The sequence below is a fragment of the Gasterosteus aculeatus genome, chromosome 2 (genome assembly GCF_964276395.1).
Source record: "Gasterosteus aculeatus chromosome 2, fGasAcu3.hap1.1, whole genome shotgun sequence".
Taxonomy (NCBI): domain Eukaryota; kingdom Metazoa; phylum Chordata; class Actinopteri; order Perciformes; family Gasterosteidae; genus Gasterosteus; species Gasterosteus aculeatus.
Genome location: NC_135689.1, coordinates 11,612,163 through 11,628,885, shown reverse-complemented (window position 1 = coordinate 11,628,885; position 16,723 = coordinate 11,612,163). Strand labels below are relative to the sequence as shown.

Sequence of the window (16,723 nt, the reverse complement as noted above, 5' to 3'; positions counted from 1 at the left end):
CTGTGATTAGTCAGAGTGATGTCATGTTTACGCAGCAAAGTGTTTTAACTTGTTAATTTGATAGTTGACCATTTCATCTGAGGAGCCGCATTCTGACAATTTCATGTGGTAATCAAATAAACAATCATTTATGAATAAAAGTCTACGTTGTTTAAGCAGAGCATGAACATAAGCGCATCAGGTGTAAACATGTTATCCGCTAAAATCAGGTGGGGGAGGCGGGATTCTATCTTTCTCCTTTAAGACAAAGTCTAAATACAACAACATGAGGATATTTTTACAAACAATATAATACATGGATTGATTGAAAAAGTGAACAACCGTATTTGATGATCAGTCGATGATACTAGTGAAAGAATACTCAACTTGTATTTCTTTTATTTCTTTGCCTCCAGGTATACAGTTCATCAAAGCTGATGGTGGAGCAGCAGACGATGTAATAGATTTCAGAATGGAATCAGCCATCATCACACTGGGATGGTTAATGGCATCTCACGGAATCAATAGGACAGATTCCCATGATAAAAGCTTCACATCATGAAGATGTTGGCATGATCACAGCTTCTGTCTAATGAGGATTAGAATACTTTTCCACGAGAACATAAAATTCATTCAATATGTAGTTTATTTGATTGAATTTGTTTGGCCAATGTGAAGCTTCTGTTTTATTAAGCGCCTCATGATATACTTTAGAGCAAGTCGGAGACTCATTACTTATAACTCCAATACGACATAGTTTGTGTGCATGATATGTTTTTTCCTTTTTCCTTTCATTTTTATGTAACTATACTGAAAACCAGATATCTTACCTGAGAAGATAATTCTCTGTATGTTTGCAGAAGAAACCTTTGCCTTAAGTTACATACTGAACCATGATTGGCTTGGTTGTGAAGGCTCGTACATGTGAAACTTTCCCCCTTTTCAGTAGATTAATGTGAAAACCCACTTTTCATGTCTAAATATGGACAAACAACATTCCGCACGGTGAAGCTCAAACATCCAAGTGAATAAACAACAAGCAAGATAGAGAAACTTTCCGTGTTAATGCCCCTGGAGCCCGGCACAAAGGTAATGCATTAAAATATTGCGCATGCACATGAATAGTAACATCATTATCAGACACACATTACTCACCCTCCTTTGATGTAATCCAGGAAGGTGTGCTCTGACTCCACGCTGCACGACAACAAGGACACCTGTGAAAAAAAAGGTCCAAATAATTACCTCATGTGTAGTAATTTAGGAAAGCTAAATCTACCAATCTAGACATTAACACTGACCTCCGGGCTAACCACCCAAAAAATGACTTATCCACGGTGAATGACTTTGACGCTTGGGCAGCATATTAGCATTACAACCACTGAGAGACCGTCAGTGCGGCCGTGCAATGATGGATGATCAGTGTGATGGAAAACTACCCACAGATTTTAATTACGGAGAGAGCAGACGGAAACAAAAGCTCCAGCTCGTCTAAAAACATCCATCTTCACTGGGAATGGAACGAAAACATTCAACTGAAACGCCTCACACATCTTTTTGGGAAAACCAGTAGCTCACCGTCCCAGAGTTGATGTATCTCTTTTTCTTTACTTTCTTCTTGGCATTCACCACCTGTTATGATGGTAGAGTAGGAAGGGAAGGGTGGTGAAAATGTGCAGAATAATTATTGTTATCCCCCCTCGGGCATGTAATACAAACATTGTTCTATGTCTTTAAGGGTAATGGAGCACAGGGACAGAATCCAATAACTGTAGTAGGTGGGAATGAGACAGCATTGATCACGCCCGGAGCCAGCTGCAGATAATTCAGGGTTGTTTTTATAAGCAGCTAGACTGTGCAGCACATTTTACATGCAGATTACCAAGCTTGAGGATGGTGGGAGACGTATCAATCCTAACCAAAACCCTGTGATAAATAGTAATAATATGTAACCCAGGGAAACAAACTAACAGAGTGGAAAGCAAGAAAAGCCAGTTATGAGCGATTGCAGTACCCCTTACGTTAAAAAGTAAAATGTGTAAGATACGGCAAGAATTTGAGTCCCTGTTGAGTCCAATACACAGGAAACAGGAGAGAGAACGTTTGACTGATTGGATCGAATTCAAAGTGGCGGAAATGAGAAAACAACTTCCTTTTTTTTTGTTTTGTCCTCCCCACCTCCGGGGGCTCAGAGCACTGATCTTCTGTAAGCCGCCAGCTCAAACTCAGCCAACAAAGCAAATCAAACAGTGATCCAACCCCGAGAGCCTGGCCTGACCCGTCGCCGGATCGGCAAACTTTTTGTTAATGATGTTTGAACCACTAAGTGAAGCGAGCCACAAGCCCGCCGATACTCCCAGGCTGACGTGGGGGTCGGCTGTTTTCTACGTCTGTTACAAGCTCTCTTGATTTTATAGAACAGAAAACTGGGTTAGTGTTTGTGCAGAAGTTACTGGGTGAGCTCGCTGAGCAGCAGCTCTTATTATTATTATTATTAAGCGGGTGTGTGCTAATGAACAAGTAGGCTTCGGGACTAACGAAAATTAAGAAAAAGTTCAACGGCATTTCTATCAGAGTTTCTGCAGTTTTTGTCAAATTGGAGTATTCTTACCCAGCTGTTAGTTAGTAGTTTGAGCGTTTGAGTGTACGTTTAGTTTCTATTTAATTCTATTTCATCAATGTTACTTTTGGAGCATCGTAACAGGAACCTGTGCATCAATGAGCCACGGCAGTGTAAATGTCTAGTGCTCATTCTACGGGTCCGCACACAGACACGAAGCACCAAACCGCAGCAAACAGCGCTGCACAAAGAACTAAAAGCTATCCCGCTGTCCCGCTCTCCTCCGCAACGCCTCGCTGGCTTCTGATGCTTCTCCTCGACTCTTTCCGACGCAGACGAGGCTTTCCAGCACCGCATTCGTCACCCGCCAGGCTCACTATATGTCACACACACATCACCCTCAATTACACCAACCCCTGTCGGCATTAGCCCGCTGTCACCCCAAATCACAGAGCCGACGTCCACGTGTCAGGTTGAGAGGTTCGTGCCGGGTTAAGTACACCGGAATCTGTGGCAAGGGACCTATTCGATGTATTATGTCAACAGTCATGTGGTGGCTTTGTGTTTTTTTTTTTTTACCACATCTTGAAATTGATGGAAGTGCAGTGTCCCGGCAAAGAGTTCATCAGGACTCGGCTGCATCTCATTTTCTAATTAGAAGCGAGGTGTGGTGAAGGGTAATGGATGCACCTTCGGCCCTATCGGCCGTGTGAACGGGCAACTCTGCGTGACACTGACTGATCTCTCGCCGTCGTTCAGGTTCACACCTCCCCGTCGGCCCTCCACCCTCTTCTTCTCTCATCCTCTTTTCAATGACTGCTCCTTCCTTAAGCCCCCTCCATGACTTATTCATAGTCTAATGTAACATGGCAAGTGTTTTAATGAGCAGGGACCAAAAGGAGTCCCCGAGCGCCCAACAGAAATACCCTCTCTTACCCTCCAGGGACAACCCGAAAAAACTCTAATCAGCAGCACGGTTCAGTTGAATTCACTCTTCCTCATCTGGTCAGCTGCATCACTTAACCTCTCAGACTGCTAAATACGGTGCAGGGCGAGGAGAGACGCGGCTGTTCAAACAGCCCTGACTCAAACAACCACAGGCCAGTCATTCAACCAGAACCTCGCCAGCTAGACGGGCGCAATGCTTTGCGGTTGAATTAAGACGGTTGTTCCAAGAGGTGGAGCTTGTGTGTTTTAGCTCACACCTGAGCTTCACTTCAGTATTGTATTCTACTTTGAGGCAGTTTTGAAGAGAGACGAAAGAGGAACGTCATAAGTATCACACAGAATTTAGGTCAATGTTATGATCTGGACCCCGTCCTGTGATTAGAGGGGGGGGAGTCCGCTATTCACACTGTCAGTATCGACTCACCTCGTATACGTTGATCTGGTTCAGGCCTCGACATAGGTCTTTATATCTGGTGGTGAATTCACCGATGAAATCGTGGCTGGAGAAAAGGGACAAAACCTGAATGATACAACGTTGATTCAGATGCAGAGGGAACCACTCTGAGAGGAAGAAGAACGAGTGACGCACAGCGGGAATTATAACGTTGATTGTTAATGAAAAAGAACTTAAGAAGACAATAATGTGATGAAAATGCATCTCGTGGGGGAGTTAAAATAGAAGTGGGCAAGATATGTGGAGAAGTGTTTAAACTACATGATTTATCATTGTACTGTAACTGCTGTCTGTGTCCATCCATTACCTCCCGTCTCTGTCCCAGTCATACACCTCCACTTTAATTGTCCTGTGAAAGACATCCAAAGAGGAAAACCTGTTGAAAGCATTTATGCAGCATGGGAACCACTTTGAAACGATGTGCAGAGAAAGTTATATCAAGCTCAGTAATTGTTGCTTAATTAAATGAATAGAAAGAGCCTGCTTTGTGTTGGAAAACACATTTTATATACATCAGCTAATAACAAATAATTTAAGTTAGACTAAGACCAATAGCAACTCAACGCATGATATTTGTCAATCTTGCATTAAAAAACCTTTTCAGAGCAGAGTACTGAACCGAAATCAAGGGTTTAATCATTGTTGTTGTAGTTAGTTCGTGTTTCTCACAGAAGAAAGCATTTGAGTTGCAGTAAATCATTTCCCTGCACGCGCCAAAGATAGAAAACTAACCTTTTGGGAGGGAGAATATTTTGCAAGTTCCTGAAATAGGTTGCAAGGAAAGAATCCAAATAAGTGAGGCTGAGATAATTCACATCAGAGAGAAGAAATTGCTTCCTCTTTTATTCTATATCTGATGGAAAGATCAGTGGCTCCCCCACAAGCAACTGTCAATCATGTTTGTGCGAGTCCAGGAGGAGGCACGCTGCTGGAGGGCTCTGCCTTGTTATCCTGACGTAAACTTATTCCATCTGCACTCAATGTGTTCCCCTCCTATAGCAAACGTATACAATCCATTTAGTGCAGAGAGAGATTAGACATTAACATTTTAACCCGATTCTGAGACAAAACCAGTCGTTTTCCCACTTTAATTGAGTTATGTACAGAACTCAGAGTCTATGATTGAGGAATTGCCTCCGCATCGCTCGCAGCAGTCACTTTCAGACACGAACAGCGCTCTCCTGAGCCAAAATCCTGTGTTTGTTTGACCCGTCCCCCGAGCATCCTGCCCCCCCCGTTTCTGTTATGTCAAAAAGGCAAACTGCAGCTGTTTCACAGGAAATGTCAGGGAGACCCCTAATTCGCTCAAGATATACCTCAAAGGGAATCAGGCTTCTTTCATGCTTCCATTCCATCTGTCTGACCCAATTAGTGTCTCCTGGTAGGTGCGGGGAGGCAGGATCGAAAGGGGAAGAACCTCACTCGACACCCAGCCGGATGGAGGGGGCGAGGTTTGACATGGTCTCTGACAACTTCTACACACTCTAATGGCTGTCCGCGTCTGCACACTCTAATGCTTATGCTCGCTCAGAAAAGCAGGGGCCGCGCTGCTGTTTTAGCCACGAGTCATCCATAGAACAACGACGAGTACAGAGACTTTTAACTCTCTCTCTCTCTCTCTCTGTCTCCTATATTGTATTTTCCTGCCAAAACTCCAGCTCCCCGGGTATCCAATGGGGCCTTTTGCTCTGAAGAGATGCAGATAAGATAGGAAACGCCACTAGAGCAGCAAATCAAAAACTTGACGGCGGAAATATTTTTCTCTTTGTGTGGCAGATACAATAAAGCAGATAAAACATTGGTATAAAATGAATAGTCTAAATTTGACACGCAAAAAACATTCTCAACAGAGCTGCACAGCATTCTGAGACGCTCCACGGCTTTGATTTCCACCGGAAAGTCACACAGTCCCGCATGTGTTAAGCTTGCAGAACCCTTTGTTGCACATCCTCGTCTCACCTGTCGTAGTCTCCGTTGCAGAGCCCTCTAACCGGGATGGAGAAGGGCTGCCACACAGGGTTCAGCGTGTTCTTCACCACTTCAGTCTTGTGGCAGATGGTGAACCTGGAGACGCAGATCGACAGGGGTTTAAAATCCTCAAAGAAGAATCTCTATGATAACAAAAACAGAGATACAATCTTCCCGCTACGCTTTGCTCCGTGAGCGTGCCGGCGTGAATATATCTCGATGCCGCTGAGCTCAAGGAATTTTAATTGTTTGGTTCACCTCCTCTTTGATCCCACCTGTCTTTGATAGGCTGAAATGGAATAGCCACTGAGATGCAGCGGCTGGAGACCAACTCACGTGCCATCCTCGTTGCTTCTGTAGAAGACCATGAAGGGGTCCGACTTTCCGAAGAAGTCCTTTTTATCTAGTTTGTTGGCAGAGAATTGCATGGTGGCATAATCCTACAGACAAAGGAAAATAACAGAAAGTCAGTGAAATGAAAAGAAAAAAACGTAAATTAAATTGCAAATCCATGCTTTTGTTTACATATCCTGTGTGCCAAGATGTAAAAGCACTGAAGCACTAAACAAAAGCAAATTGCTTACTGAATTGTGTCCTGAGCAGAGTGAAACCAGCCAATGGGTGCTAATTTCCAAAACAGTTATATTCTGCAAATGCATTCATTCATTATCATTATTTATAACGCTGGTCCTGCAGAACAACAGTGAACGGGGTAAATGGTCTCAAATTGAATTTGTTGTGCAGCATTTAATCATAGAACCAGTATGAGAGACAATACAGAGGCTGGATGGATTTTAAAAATATGTGTGTGTGTGTGTATGTGTGTGTGTGGAGGGTGGTGGGCTAAAATTGTGCTGGAATAATTACTCTGATCCCAATTAATGTTCCTAAGCAATGCTGTGTTAATGTCAGGACAAAAATAAAGTAAAAAGCTGAATGAAACAGGCAGTGGCGACTGAATAAAGCAATTCTACACTTTGTAGTTGGAGAATATATTTTCCTCTTGGTATCCCTGATGCGCACACAGTCCTCCAGAGTGCTGAAAGTCAAGCTCATCAGCAGAGTGGATTTTCTCAAGAACATTTAATCCAGTATGTTCCCATTGTGGCTTGTTTGGTGGATTTGAAGTTTGCTTATGTCATCCAAACCCTTAAAAATAGAGGCATCCCATAACTTTTCCTCTTCACTCTAATATGGCCTTTGCGATCACACGTTCAGGGCAATAAGAACACATACCCACTTTAGTCCCTTACAGTGTTCTCTCATTAAGTGTGAAAAAAAATATATATTATTTTCAGCGAGTGAGGTTCAAGAGCAGCAGGGGAATACTGAGTGCAGTCGGTATCCTGCTTTGCAGTGTTAGAGCAACGCATGCTGTCACTCAGAGTCGGACTAGCAGGGAAAGTCCAAAGGATCAGTTTGAGATGTGCACAAAAAAATGAAGATGGAATGAAAAAGTGGAAGTGATGAACTAAATAGTACTTCCTTAAGCAAATACATCATACAATCCAAACAGTTACTGGTAATTGGGCTTATTGGTGAGTTTAGGAACGGATGGTTCATCTGAGCACAACCGAATAAATACTGAACTATGAATAAACTTGTGAGAAAGACACAGAACTACATCTAAATATGAACTAGCCAAGAGGAAGCCTTTGAACCACGCAGAGGCTACTGCCTTCTCTAATGACACCTGGCAAACCCACCACGGAGGTGAGATCCAGACAGGTTAACCATGCCTGCAGAACTTCCCCAGTTGATTCCCACTGTGCTGGTTTTAGTTTCTCCAAACAAGAGTGGAAATGTTTCCCTCAGGCACGGCAGCAGCTCAGCTGCCGCTATTTATTGCTCACACGTGAATTATAGAATAAACACTATCCAGATGGATTGTTGCGATTCCAAGCTGCTGTATTGCACAGGTGTGGGACTTGTTCTCACAGCCGGGTCTTTAGTTTATTCAATTACAGTAAGTGTGTTCTTTCAGTTCTCTGTTATTTACTCAAACATGAGGTTGTTCCATTCAAGGTCAGATTCTGTGTAAACATGGGGTGACATGTCAACTCTGGTTGTATTTATTGGAGTCTGGTACAAAGGAAATGGTAATTCTTACCAGTTATCACAATTTTTGTTACAAAACAAGTGAAGTGGGGCTTTGCAGTGATTATGCTAACTTCTGTCATTGCGGATCCACCTGGTGACTCACACCAGCCCCTCAATGACTGTGCTCGCTCCAATCCAGCAAGAAGCAAACGAGTGATGTAGATGGCAGTTTTATTAGAAGCATGGCTTATCTGTCTTGCTCTAATCGGGTGGGGAGGGCTGTGTATTTATCAGGAAGTATTTATAAATCTTCTTCAAAGTCAAGCACAATAGCTGTGAAACTAGATTGTAGCGTTGTACTCGACATGTATGACTGGAAGTTACAAGCCTTTAAACCAGTGGATGACTACAAGCATCAGGATATCATCAACCATCCACACAGTAGTTGCTGCTCAAAGGCCTGTTTAGAGCCTCCGATGGAGCCCAGTTGTTCTGGCTAATAAGTCTTGATACTCTCCCCGGCAGCAGAATATTGATATCAATTTTTTCATTTAGCAGTGCAGAGAGAAAGCCAGTAGTATATATTATCGGACACCGTTTATTACCACAACACACATCGAAGGAAACGTCTGCTTGAGCGAGGGGAATATAAGCAAGCTCATTAAATACGCATTCAAACTCAAAGCCCGTTCACTAAGTATACAATTTCCATTTGAAAAAACATGAAGAAAGACACGGCGTATTCTGCTAGTTTAATGGGGGCTGTTATGGCACAATACATCCAGCTGACGTAAAGGTCATTACACCAGCCGCTCCGCTCAGTATATGCATTAGGGGACACAATACGACATTTACCAACAGAGTGTCCCAAACTATTTCAATACGTTCGATTGCCCTTTATTGTGCCATATTAAGAGTCCCAATTCAAATTAGTTTAGTGAACATTGCAAAAAATTTATTATGAAACCCACGTTGTGAGCAAATGACAAAATGTAGGGGTTAAAATAATCAAAACTTACTCTGCAGTTTCCCAGCTCCTCAGCAGACAAGATGATGGTCCCGCATTTCTTCCCAGGAATGCCGCTGTGAAAACCAATAGAACTCATTCACTTTTACAAACAAGATCCACTCAAACATCCCCGTCCCTGCCTTGTTTGGAGATCAAAGGCCCCGTGAGGATTTCTGCAATTCCAAGGTAGTAAAGTGCCGACACCCCCTATGATCTCTGTTGTATGATCTCTGCGTGTGATGGCGGGGGAGATTGAGGAATAATGGATAGTAGAGGGATTGCAAAGCTATTTTGGCTCCAGCATTAACCTTTTTTTGATAAATTCAGTTATCTTCTGAAAGATAGTAAATCAGGGATTATATTTGCCCCAGAGAGTATACCAGAAACCTAAATATAAATAATTATTAGAAAAGCTTATCACCATTAAGCTATTTATACAGTCATAACTTTCAATTGATGTAATGACTAAACAGGTGTATTTTTACATACATTTGCTGCTTAAATTATATAAAATATTATTTTGTTTCCCCTTTGTAATCAAACAGCATTGAACATGAGTCCTCTCATCCGTCTTTGCCAGCATCAGACTGAGAGTTTAAAGCTCCGCAGCCTGCAGTTATTTACCACTTATTCCGCTCCAGCAGATGATGGAGATGTATCGTAGCAATAGAGTGGTCCCTGTGTGTCTGCATTTCAATGCTTCCCCTCTTCAGTAGCTCAACAGCCCAATGTGGCTAACAAAATACAGACTTAGTAGCACCACAGTTTGTACAAAGTTTTTTGATTTTCAACTCTCTGCATCCAGTGAAGGAAGAGCCCATTCCCCTCAATACAGAGCCAGACGGCATATCAACTTTCCCATCACACCAAATCACTCCAGCTGCTGACATTCCTGTCATCTTTCCGGAAAAGAAGGAACTTACAAGGGAGTCCTGCTGCGGCTGTAGCTGGAGAGCAATCATTAGAAGGTCAGACCTGCTGCAAATCCTCATTAAGCTATGACAGTTAATCTGACTGCCAGTTATACTGGATTCCACCCCGCTAAATGCGAGGCAAAATACGACTAGAGCAGCAGAAGCCTGCAGTAGCTCAAACCTGCGATGGTTGGACAAACAGTAAAGCGTATACCAGGAGATGTACAGCATCATTTGAAAGCTTAATTTTGCACACTTACATGTATTGGCCAAAGCCCTTAATACAGTACACACATTTTAATACTCCATAAACGCAACATTAGCCCTTCCAGTATCCACTTGGATCAACATTAATATAAATCTACTGACCAAAGGCATCGGATTGGAAATTCTGTTCACCAGCCGGAGTGTGTGCAAGAAAACTTCGATAGTGTCGCCCTTTAATGAGGAAAATTTGTAAAACAAACCCATCACCCTTTAAGAGGGCAGGGAGGCGTCATCCCAAAGCTCCGAGACTACTAATTTCAAGGTAAATAAAATACCCTTGAATCGAATTCAGCTTCGAGTCGCTACCGTGTAATTCATGATGCTACAAAGGGTCAATAAACCCTACACAGTCAGGTTAAGTTTATCACTCTCGGGTCACTATAATGACTTATACTCTTGATTGAAATGAGATCTAGTAATTTTGTAAAATACCAGCTCCGGACGCACCACCCCGATCTAATCTCTGCTGCTGAGACGAGAGCAGGTAAAGGGCAATGCTCGTTTTAAATTAGGCGTTCGTGAGGGCTGCATTTCCTCTGACAGTGCCTATTATCCCTGAAGAGAAGCACTGAATGGATAAATATAATTCCTGTGGCATAAGAGTTTGTTGTTATTGCAGAAACTGATCGTTTTCCTGCCATTTGTACCAGCTTCTGCAATGAAATGTGACTTCTGATGATAGGAAGTGTCCTGTATCATGAGCACTCATTCGCTCATGTGCTCATTCACGGATGGTTCCGCGGTGGGAAAGCGTGTTGATGATGAAATTGTGTGAAATTTGCAGCGGCTGCTGCTTCCCTCCTTACTCCTTACTGGCCGTACTGTGCATGTGAACAAGCCCATCGGTCCGACTGCTGTGAGGAACCGACAGTAGTTAAATCAGTTGTAAATGTTTCTTTTGTCTCCACTGATTCTGCGCTGCTCAAACATTTAACTATTCAAATTACAACAAACATCTGAATTCAGAGTGTGAAGAGCTGACCGTTTTTTTAATAAGGTGTTCTCGTTCGCAGAAGCTTTTTATCGTCCATGGCGCCGGTGCTTCCAGTGAATGATTAATGGAATAAAAAGGCCATAAGGCTTCTGGGGACTGCAGGTGAGCAGTGACTGCACTAACCGCATTCTAATGTGCCATTATACCGAACACCATCCACAGCTCTCATTAACTAACACAGTCACTTAAAGGCTCCCATTGGGACTCAACAGACATCTTGCCATATGTTCATCCAAACGCCACCCGGCGACGTGCACGTGCGTTGCCTGAATATCTCGTTGGGTCTAATATTTATACAGTAGTCAAATTAGCATACTGTTAGCGAGGCCGGATGCGTCCTCTGCTGCCCCGTCTATTCAACAGAAACCCAGAGGATCAGACAAAGCCTGAGAAAGAACAAGTAGAGACAGAATTGAAACACTGCCATGTACCAGAGTTGCCTCCTTTGCACAGAGAGAAAGCTCCCCGGGAAACAAGGAGCTGTTTTGCCAGATCCCCTGAATGGGAAGAGATCAAGCAGCATATTTCATCATCACTACAATTATTTGCCTAAAGTGTCTGATATTGGCTCTTTTCCTCTGCTAAAACATATTTGAATCAAGTATTCTATCAAGGATCACTGCACATGACATATTAGAATATGGATATCCTGCTTTAATTTATGCCCTCTATAATTTCCCATCTAGATACAGTTGCTGTCATGATTTGGGGGATTCACAATTTCTGTATTCCCCATTACCTATCGGTGCGGAGGTGGGCTGGGTGGAGGTTGGTGAGATTAAAGTCTGAAGAGAGACAAGGAAGCAATTGTTGATGCAGTTCACGTTAGGTCATTAGGATGAGGAATGGGCTTGGTATTTAACTAACGCAGCGACGTGTCGTACATATGGGAGTGGGGGGCGGTTATCTGCCCAACAAAATGAGTGAGAGCCCAAGAAGAAGAAAATGATTTCTTCACACTGCCGCTGTTGCAGGGGGGGATCTCTTCTACATATTTTCCTTCTAGACAAAATGACTGCAGTGTCATTATGCTAAGAAGATTGATACTTTGCAATTTCCCCCCGACGGGCCAGCAAATAAAAAAATATTATTTTGGTAAGTGTCAAAAGACAAGAAACAGGATAATTCGTCTGCATGAAAAATGATTTCAGCGTGATTGCCTTGATTACAGAATCAGGGTGAATCTTTGTGCTTGATAAGGGTAACTGAACGAATCCAACTGGTTTGAGACCAAAAGAGGTGGAAGGAAGACAGATAATATGTGACTCTGTGCCACCGTAAACGTTTGGTGCAGTTGGCAGATCATAGTTGAATAGAATTAGACAAGGTTGCCAAAAGTCTACATGGGTTCAAATGGGATTATTCCCCTAATCCCCCCCCTTTGATCTCAATACACCGATAAGTATCCATAATCCCTCACCTCACCGGGATTAATAAAGAGGATGAGAAGTGCACCGGCTAATTTAAAAGGACAACTGTAGTTCTAAGAGAGGAACAGAATAATTGCCTCCTACTGCTGCAGGAGGAGCTGGTGTTTGTGTTCAGGTAGCCACGGGCAACCTGTGCTAAACTATATGCACCTTTGTTAGAATGAGTACCAAGCAGATAAAAAGGGCCAAAACGTGTCGGAAGGACGTACCGAACAGCTACGAGTAAAGAATGTGTCTGCTTTTTTTAAACAGTGGAAACAAGGTATAAGGCACGTAACCACATTGTCAACATGCCATCTCTTTTTTTTTTTTTGTTGTCGTCGTGTAACCGATCGTCTACTCCAGGAATCCCACGGGTGCATTGTGAGCACCATCACAACCTCAATCAATCAAAATCATCTCGTTATTTGAGGTAATTAGTGTTTCATATTTCATATCAACTCACAGATAATTCTTGACTCCCACATCCGGCCGCGTCTTTTCTCACCTCCTCTCCCGGAGCTCCGTACGTAAGTATTGGAATCCTTGTTCTCCTCCGTGCCGCTGAGTGCTGACTTTATATTGCAATCTGCTCGGCGACAGATCGCTTTCGGCTGTTTAATAGATTACTAACGAGGGGGTGTTAAACTAAGGCAGCCGAGCGCTCGTTCAGAGGCTCTTCGGGTACCTTTTCCGTCAGACGGGACAGAGATTAAAACTGCTGGAAATCAGGTGGGCTCATCAGAAGGAAAAAACTCCTCTGCTCTTAAACTTGAGGCCTCCATCATGAGTCTGAAGAAAAAGGTGATCCACACCGCTATAAAAGGACCTGTCTCTTTTCATTGAAAACAAAAGGTTGCTTAGAATTTTTGTGACGCCACAGTCCTCCAAGTCAGAAACAGAGCAGTGCAGCTTGTTGTGCTGAGAAGTGAGTCATTCGCTTTGAGTGAAAGCAGAATGTTATAATGTACATGATTGTTTTGCCGGGCAAAAAGGGTTCTTTTCTGAGAACGAGCACGGCTGGGTTTTTCCTCAATAAGCAGAATCACACATTAGTGAGGAGGGACGGATACTTGTTAGTTTTCACATTTGGAGGCCAAATTGGCATTTAGCGAAGCAGCAAAAAGCTCTAATTGTGTGTAATGTCCCAAGGCAGAAGATGCTGAACGCTGTAAAACATCTAAAACACTTCACCTCCCAGTGAAACAAGAAATCATTAGGCTAAATACGCAAAGAAAAATATCCATGCAGTATGAAGAGTACATAATTCAGGAATTTTAGTTGCACCAAAAAATGAACTCACTCCCACTCATTATTTAAATCTGCAGTTATTTTTTTTACCGCCGTGTAGCCTCAAATAAGTCACACAACATTAACTTAACTTTAAAAAGGACTGAGTCTCGGAAGTCAGTCTCTGAAAGCCATCGCTGCTACTTGACACAGAAATTGGGAAATAAGTGACAATGACATTTAAAAATGTATTTGACCCTTTTATGTTAAATGTATTGAATTGTATTGTATTGTATTAATCAAATCAGATTGAGCAAATGTTACCTTAATACATACCATGAGACCTAAGCTCGTTATAGTACAGTTTAATTAAACAAAGTGCATCGAGGGGAAAGTTTGAGGAAATTTGTTTTTAGGTTTACTTACACACCAAACTACCTGTTTCAGGAAAAAATAGAGGTTTAGTTTAAATAAGTAGCCAACGATTGTAATAATAACTGGTGTCATAGAAGTGCAATAAGTAAGTTAGTTTCAAAGCTACAATAAAATGTGTCAACAATGAATTGGTTTCAAAAAGGACACCTGCAGCGGACTCCACATTTTCAAATTAGATATTCCTTCTGTCTACAGCAAGAACCTTCATTTGACTAATTGCAACTATTACACTATTGTCATTGTACATTAGGTGAAAGGCGAAGCAACTGCTCGGCTGATGGTCATTTATAACTTTCACAGTTTTCAGAGGGAAATGTTTTCTCACAATTTTCTGATGATAATATTCTTACATTTTGTTACATAAATTCTTCCTGTAATGCCCGTCCTACAAATATTACTCATTGATGGAAATAAAATACACGGATCCCTGTCAACAAATACGCAACATTTAATGTTCCACAGATATGGTATTTATTATTATCAAATCAAGCTTCTGAGGTTTAGATCAAATATTGCTGCCAAATAATCTGCCACATCTAATCAAATTATGTCTCCATCAAAAATGTCAGTTTAACTGCACTTTTATCTTGTCTTATTTTGGTCATTTATTATTTTAGTTCCACTTCTGCGCCAAGCTAAATCTAGATCCTGCTTTGCCTTTGATGGTTTGCATTGAAAGCCCCGATGAGTTGCAAGCTCTGAGGAGCTATAAAGATTTCTCAGTTTACGTTTTAAGGCTTAAAGAAAACACAGTAACCGTCACGCTGATAGTAAAACACGGCACAAAATCAATATTGATTGAAAATGCCGCGGTAGGACCAGGCAACCATAGAGCACACATTTCACAAACTGAGTCATTGAAGTTGCTTTAGGTTCATATTCTCTGCAAACTGTATAAAACAACAAAAAGACTTGTTGTAGTTTCTTACATCTTTCCTCATAACTGTAATGGAAACAGAATTGCTGACCTCTTACGTTAACTAATTAAGAGTCACATAAAGTGCACTAGTGTCACAGAATTTCCTATTCAGTCGCCACTATGAAAACACTCAAAAACATCATTGATTATTTCAAAGATGGTTTGTAGTTCAGATGAGCCTCAGATTTGAAGCCTCGGATCAATCAGTATATTGAATTCAGCATGAACCTCTTTGTGGGTTATTTCTGCTATATTTCTAGAACCATCTCCTCCTTTGGCTCCCACGGGTGCAGTCGGCACACCCACGACACTCACGGCAGATTTGCATATGGCTCATTTTCCTGCCTCAGGCTTACGGCAGCAGGGCACAGTTACAGTAAGCTAATGGGTTTGACGTGCTAATGTTGTGCTGTATTTTATGAGCTCTAGTGTGTTGTATATTTTGTCATATCAACAGAAAAGGTTAAGGCCATTTGTATAATGCACATTGGCTATTTAACCAGTGTGTGATTGCCTCGTAGAGGTTATACACCTAATCACAAACATGAGAGCAGCTTACGCCGTGTAAAGGTTCAGTCAATCATTAAGCTTTGCATTTCCTCAGCTAGCAATTAGATACATGCTTCTCATTAAAAACAAATTATAAACAGAAATGATCTGTAAGACTGTCAGTTCAGCTGTTTGTAGCTCAACTTTCCTTCCTCTGGCAGACATCTCTGTCTTAATAAAGACAGAGATACATCTCATCTGTCCTGCTATTTTCCTGAGAGACAAATCAGTCTGGCACGACATTACATCTGCTTCCATCTGCACAGCACATACAAATTCAAAACTGATTGAGGTGGATTATTCCACCGGGTTTCTGCAAACATGAAAGGGAAAGTGAGTTTGTGTGTGTGTGTGTGTGTGTGTGTGTGTGTGTGTGTGTGTGTGTGTGTGTGTGTGTGTGTGTGTGTGTATTCATCACAATGTAGGTACAAGGAATCGTCCAACAGGAGTACTTGTTTGTGCGAGCTCACCCCAATATTCACCCTGACCCTTTCCATGTTCAAAATCATAGTGAAGGTGTCCACAGAACAGTCTTTGCCAATAGCATGTTGACACTCGCAGACAGGCACACACAATCGTAACGGTATTTTGAAGGAGAAATGTTTGAAGCTGATTTTGATTCTGATGTTTGAAGGTATAAAAAAAAAAGAGACAGGAAGGTTAGAACCATGATTGGGTTCCCTCTCATGTCAGAGTTTGTCAGGAATGTGCCCAACATTAGAAGATAAGTAAGTACAATGGCCTCTAAAGTAATACACATCTGCATGTTGGAGAAGTGAGTCAAATGAAGGCAGATTGAGAGAGAGGAGGTTCGGGGGAAGAAAAAATGAAACCAAAAACACCAATGAGGAGAAAGGGGGTCAGGTTACAAAAATACAATCTGGTTGCTGGAAGGAGGGAGGATGAATGGAGGCGAAGTGTGGTAAATGGGGAAGGGGCTGCCGATGTGCCTCTTAAGCAGGTCATTGGATGCATCGTGCCTTGGGAAGGCTTGTTTAAGCACGGCTAACAGATTTCCTCAGTCCCTGCGGGAGCCGTTCCTCAACTC

At 42.2% G+C, this 16,723-nt stretch overlaps 1 protein-coding gene across 2 annotated transcripts in view; it reads right to left on the bottom strand.

The window, feature by feature from the left end:
* cpne5a (copine Va) overlaps nt 1-16,723 on the bottom strand; it is a 52,350-nt gene that overhangs the window by 17,572 nt on the left and 18,055 nt on the right. For both annotated transcript variants that reach the window (XM_040193377.2, XM_040193378.2), the window contains 7 exons: nt 8,969-9,032; nt 6,246-6,349; nt 5,901-6,005; nt 4,249-4,290; nt 3,912-3,987; nt 1,558-1,611; nt 1,135-1,196 (listed from right to left, as the gene is read on the bottom strand). In XM_040193377.2, the coding sequence (XP_040049311.1) occupies nt 1,135-1,196; nt 1,558-1,611; nt 3,912-3,987; nt 4,249-4,290; nt 5,901-6,005; nt 6,246-6,349; nt 8,969-9,032 (507 nt within the window). The remainder of the gene's footprint in view (nt 1-1,134; nt 1,197-1,557; nt 1,612-3,911; nt 3,988-4,248; nt 4,291-5,900; nt 6,006-6,245; nt 6,350-8,968; nt 9,033-16,723) is intronic.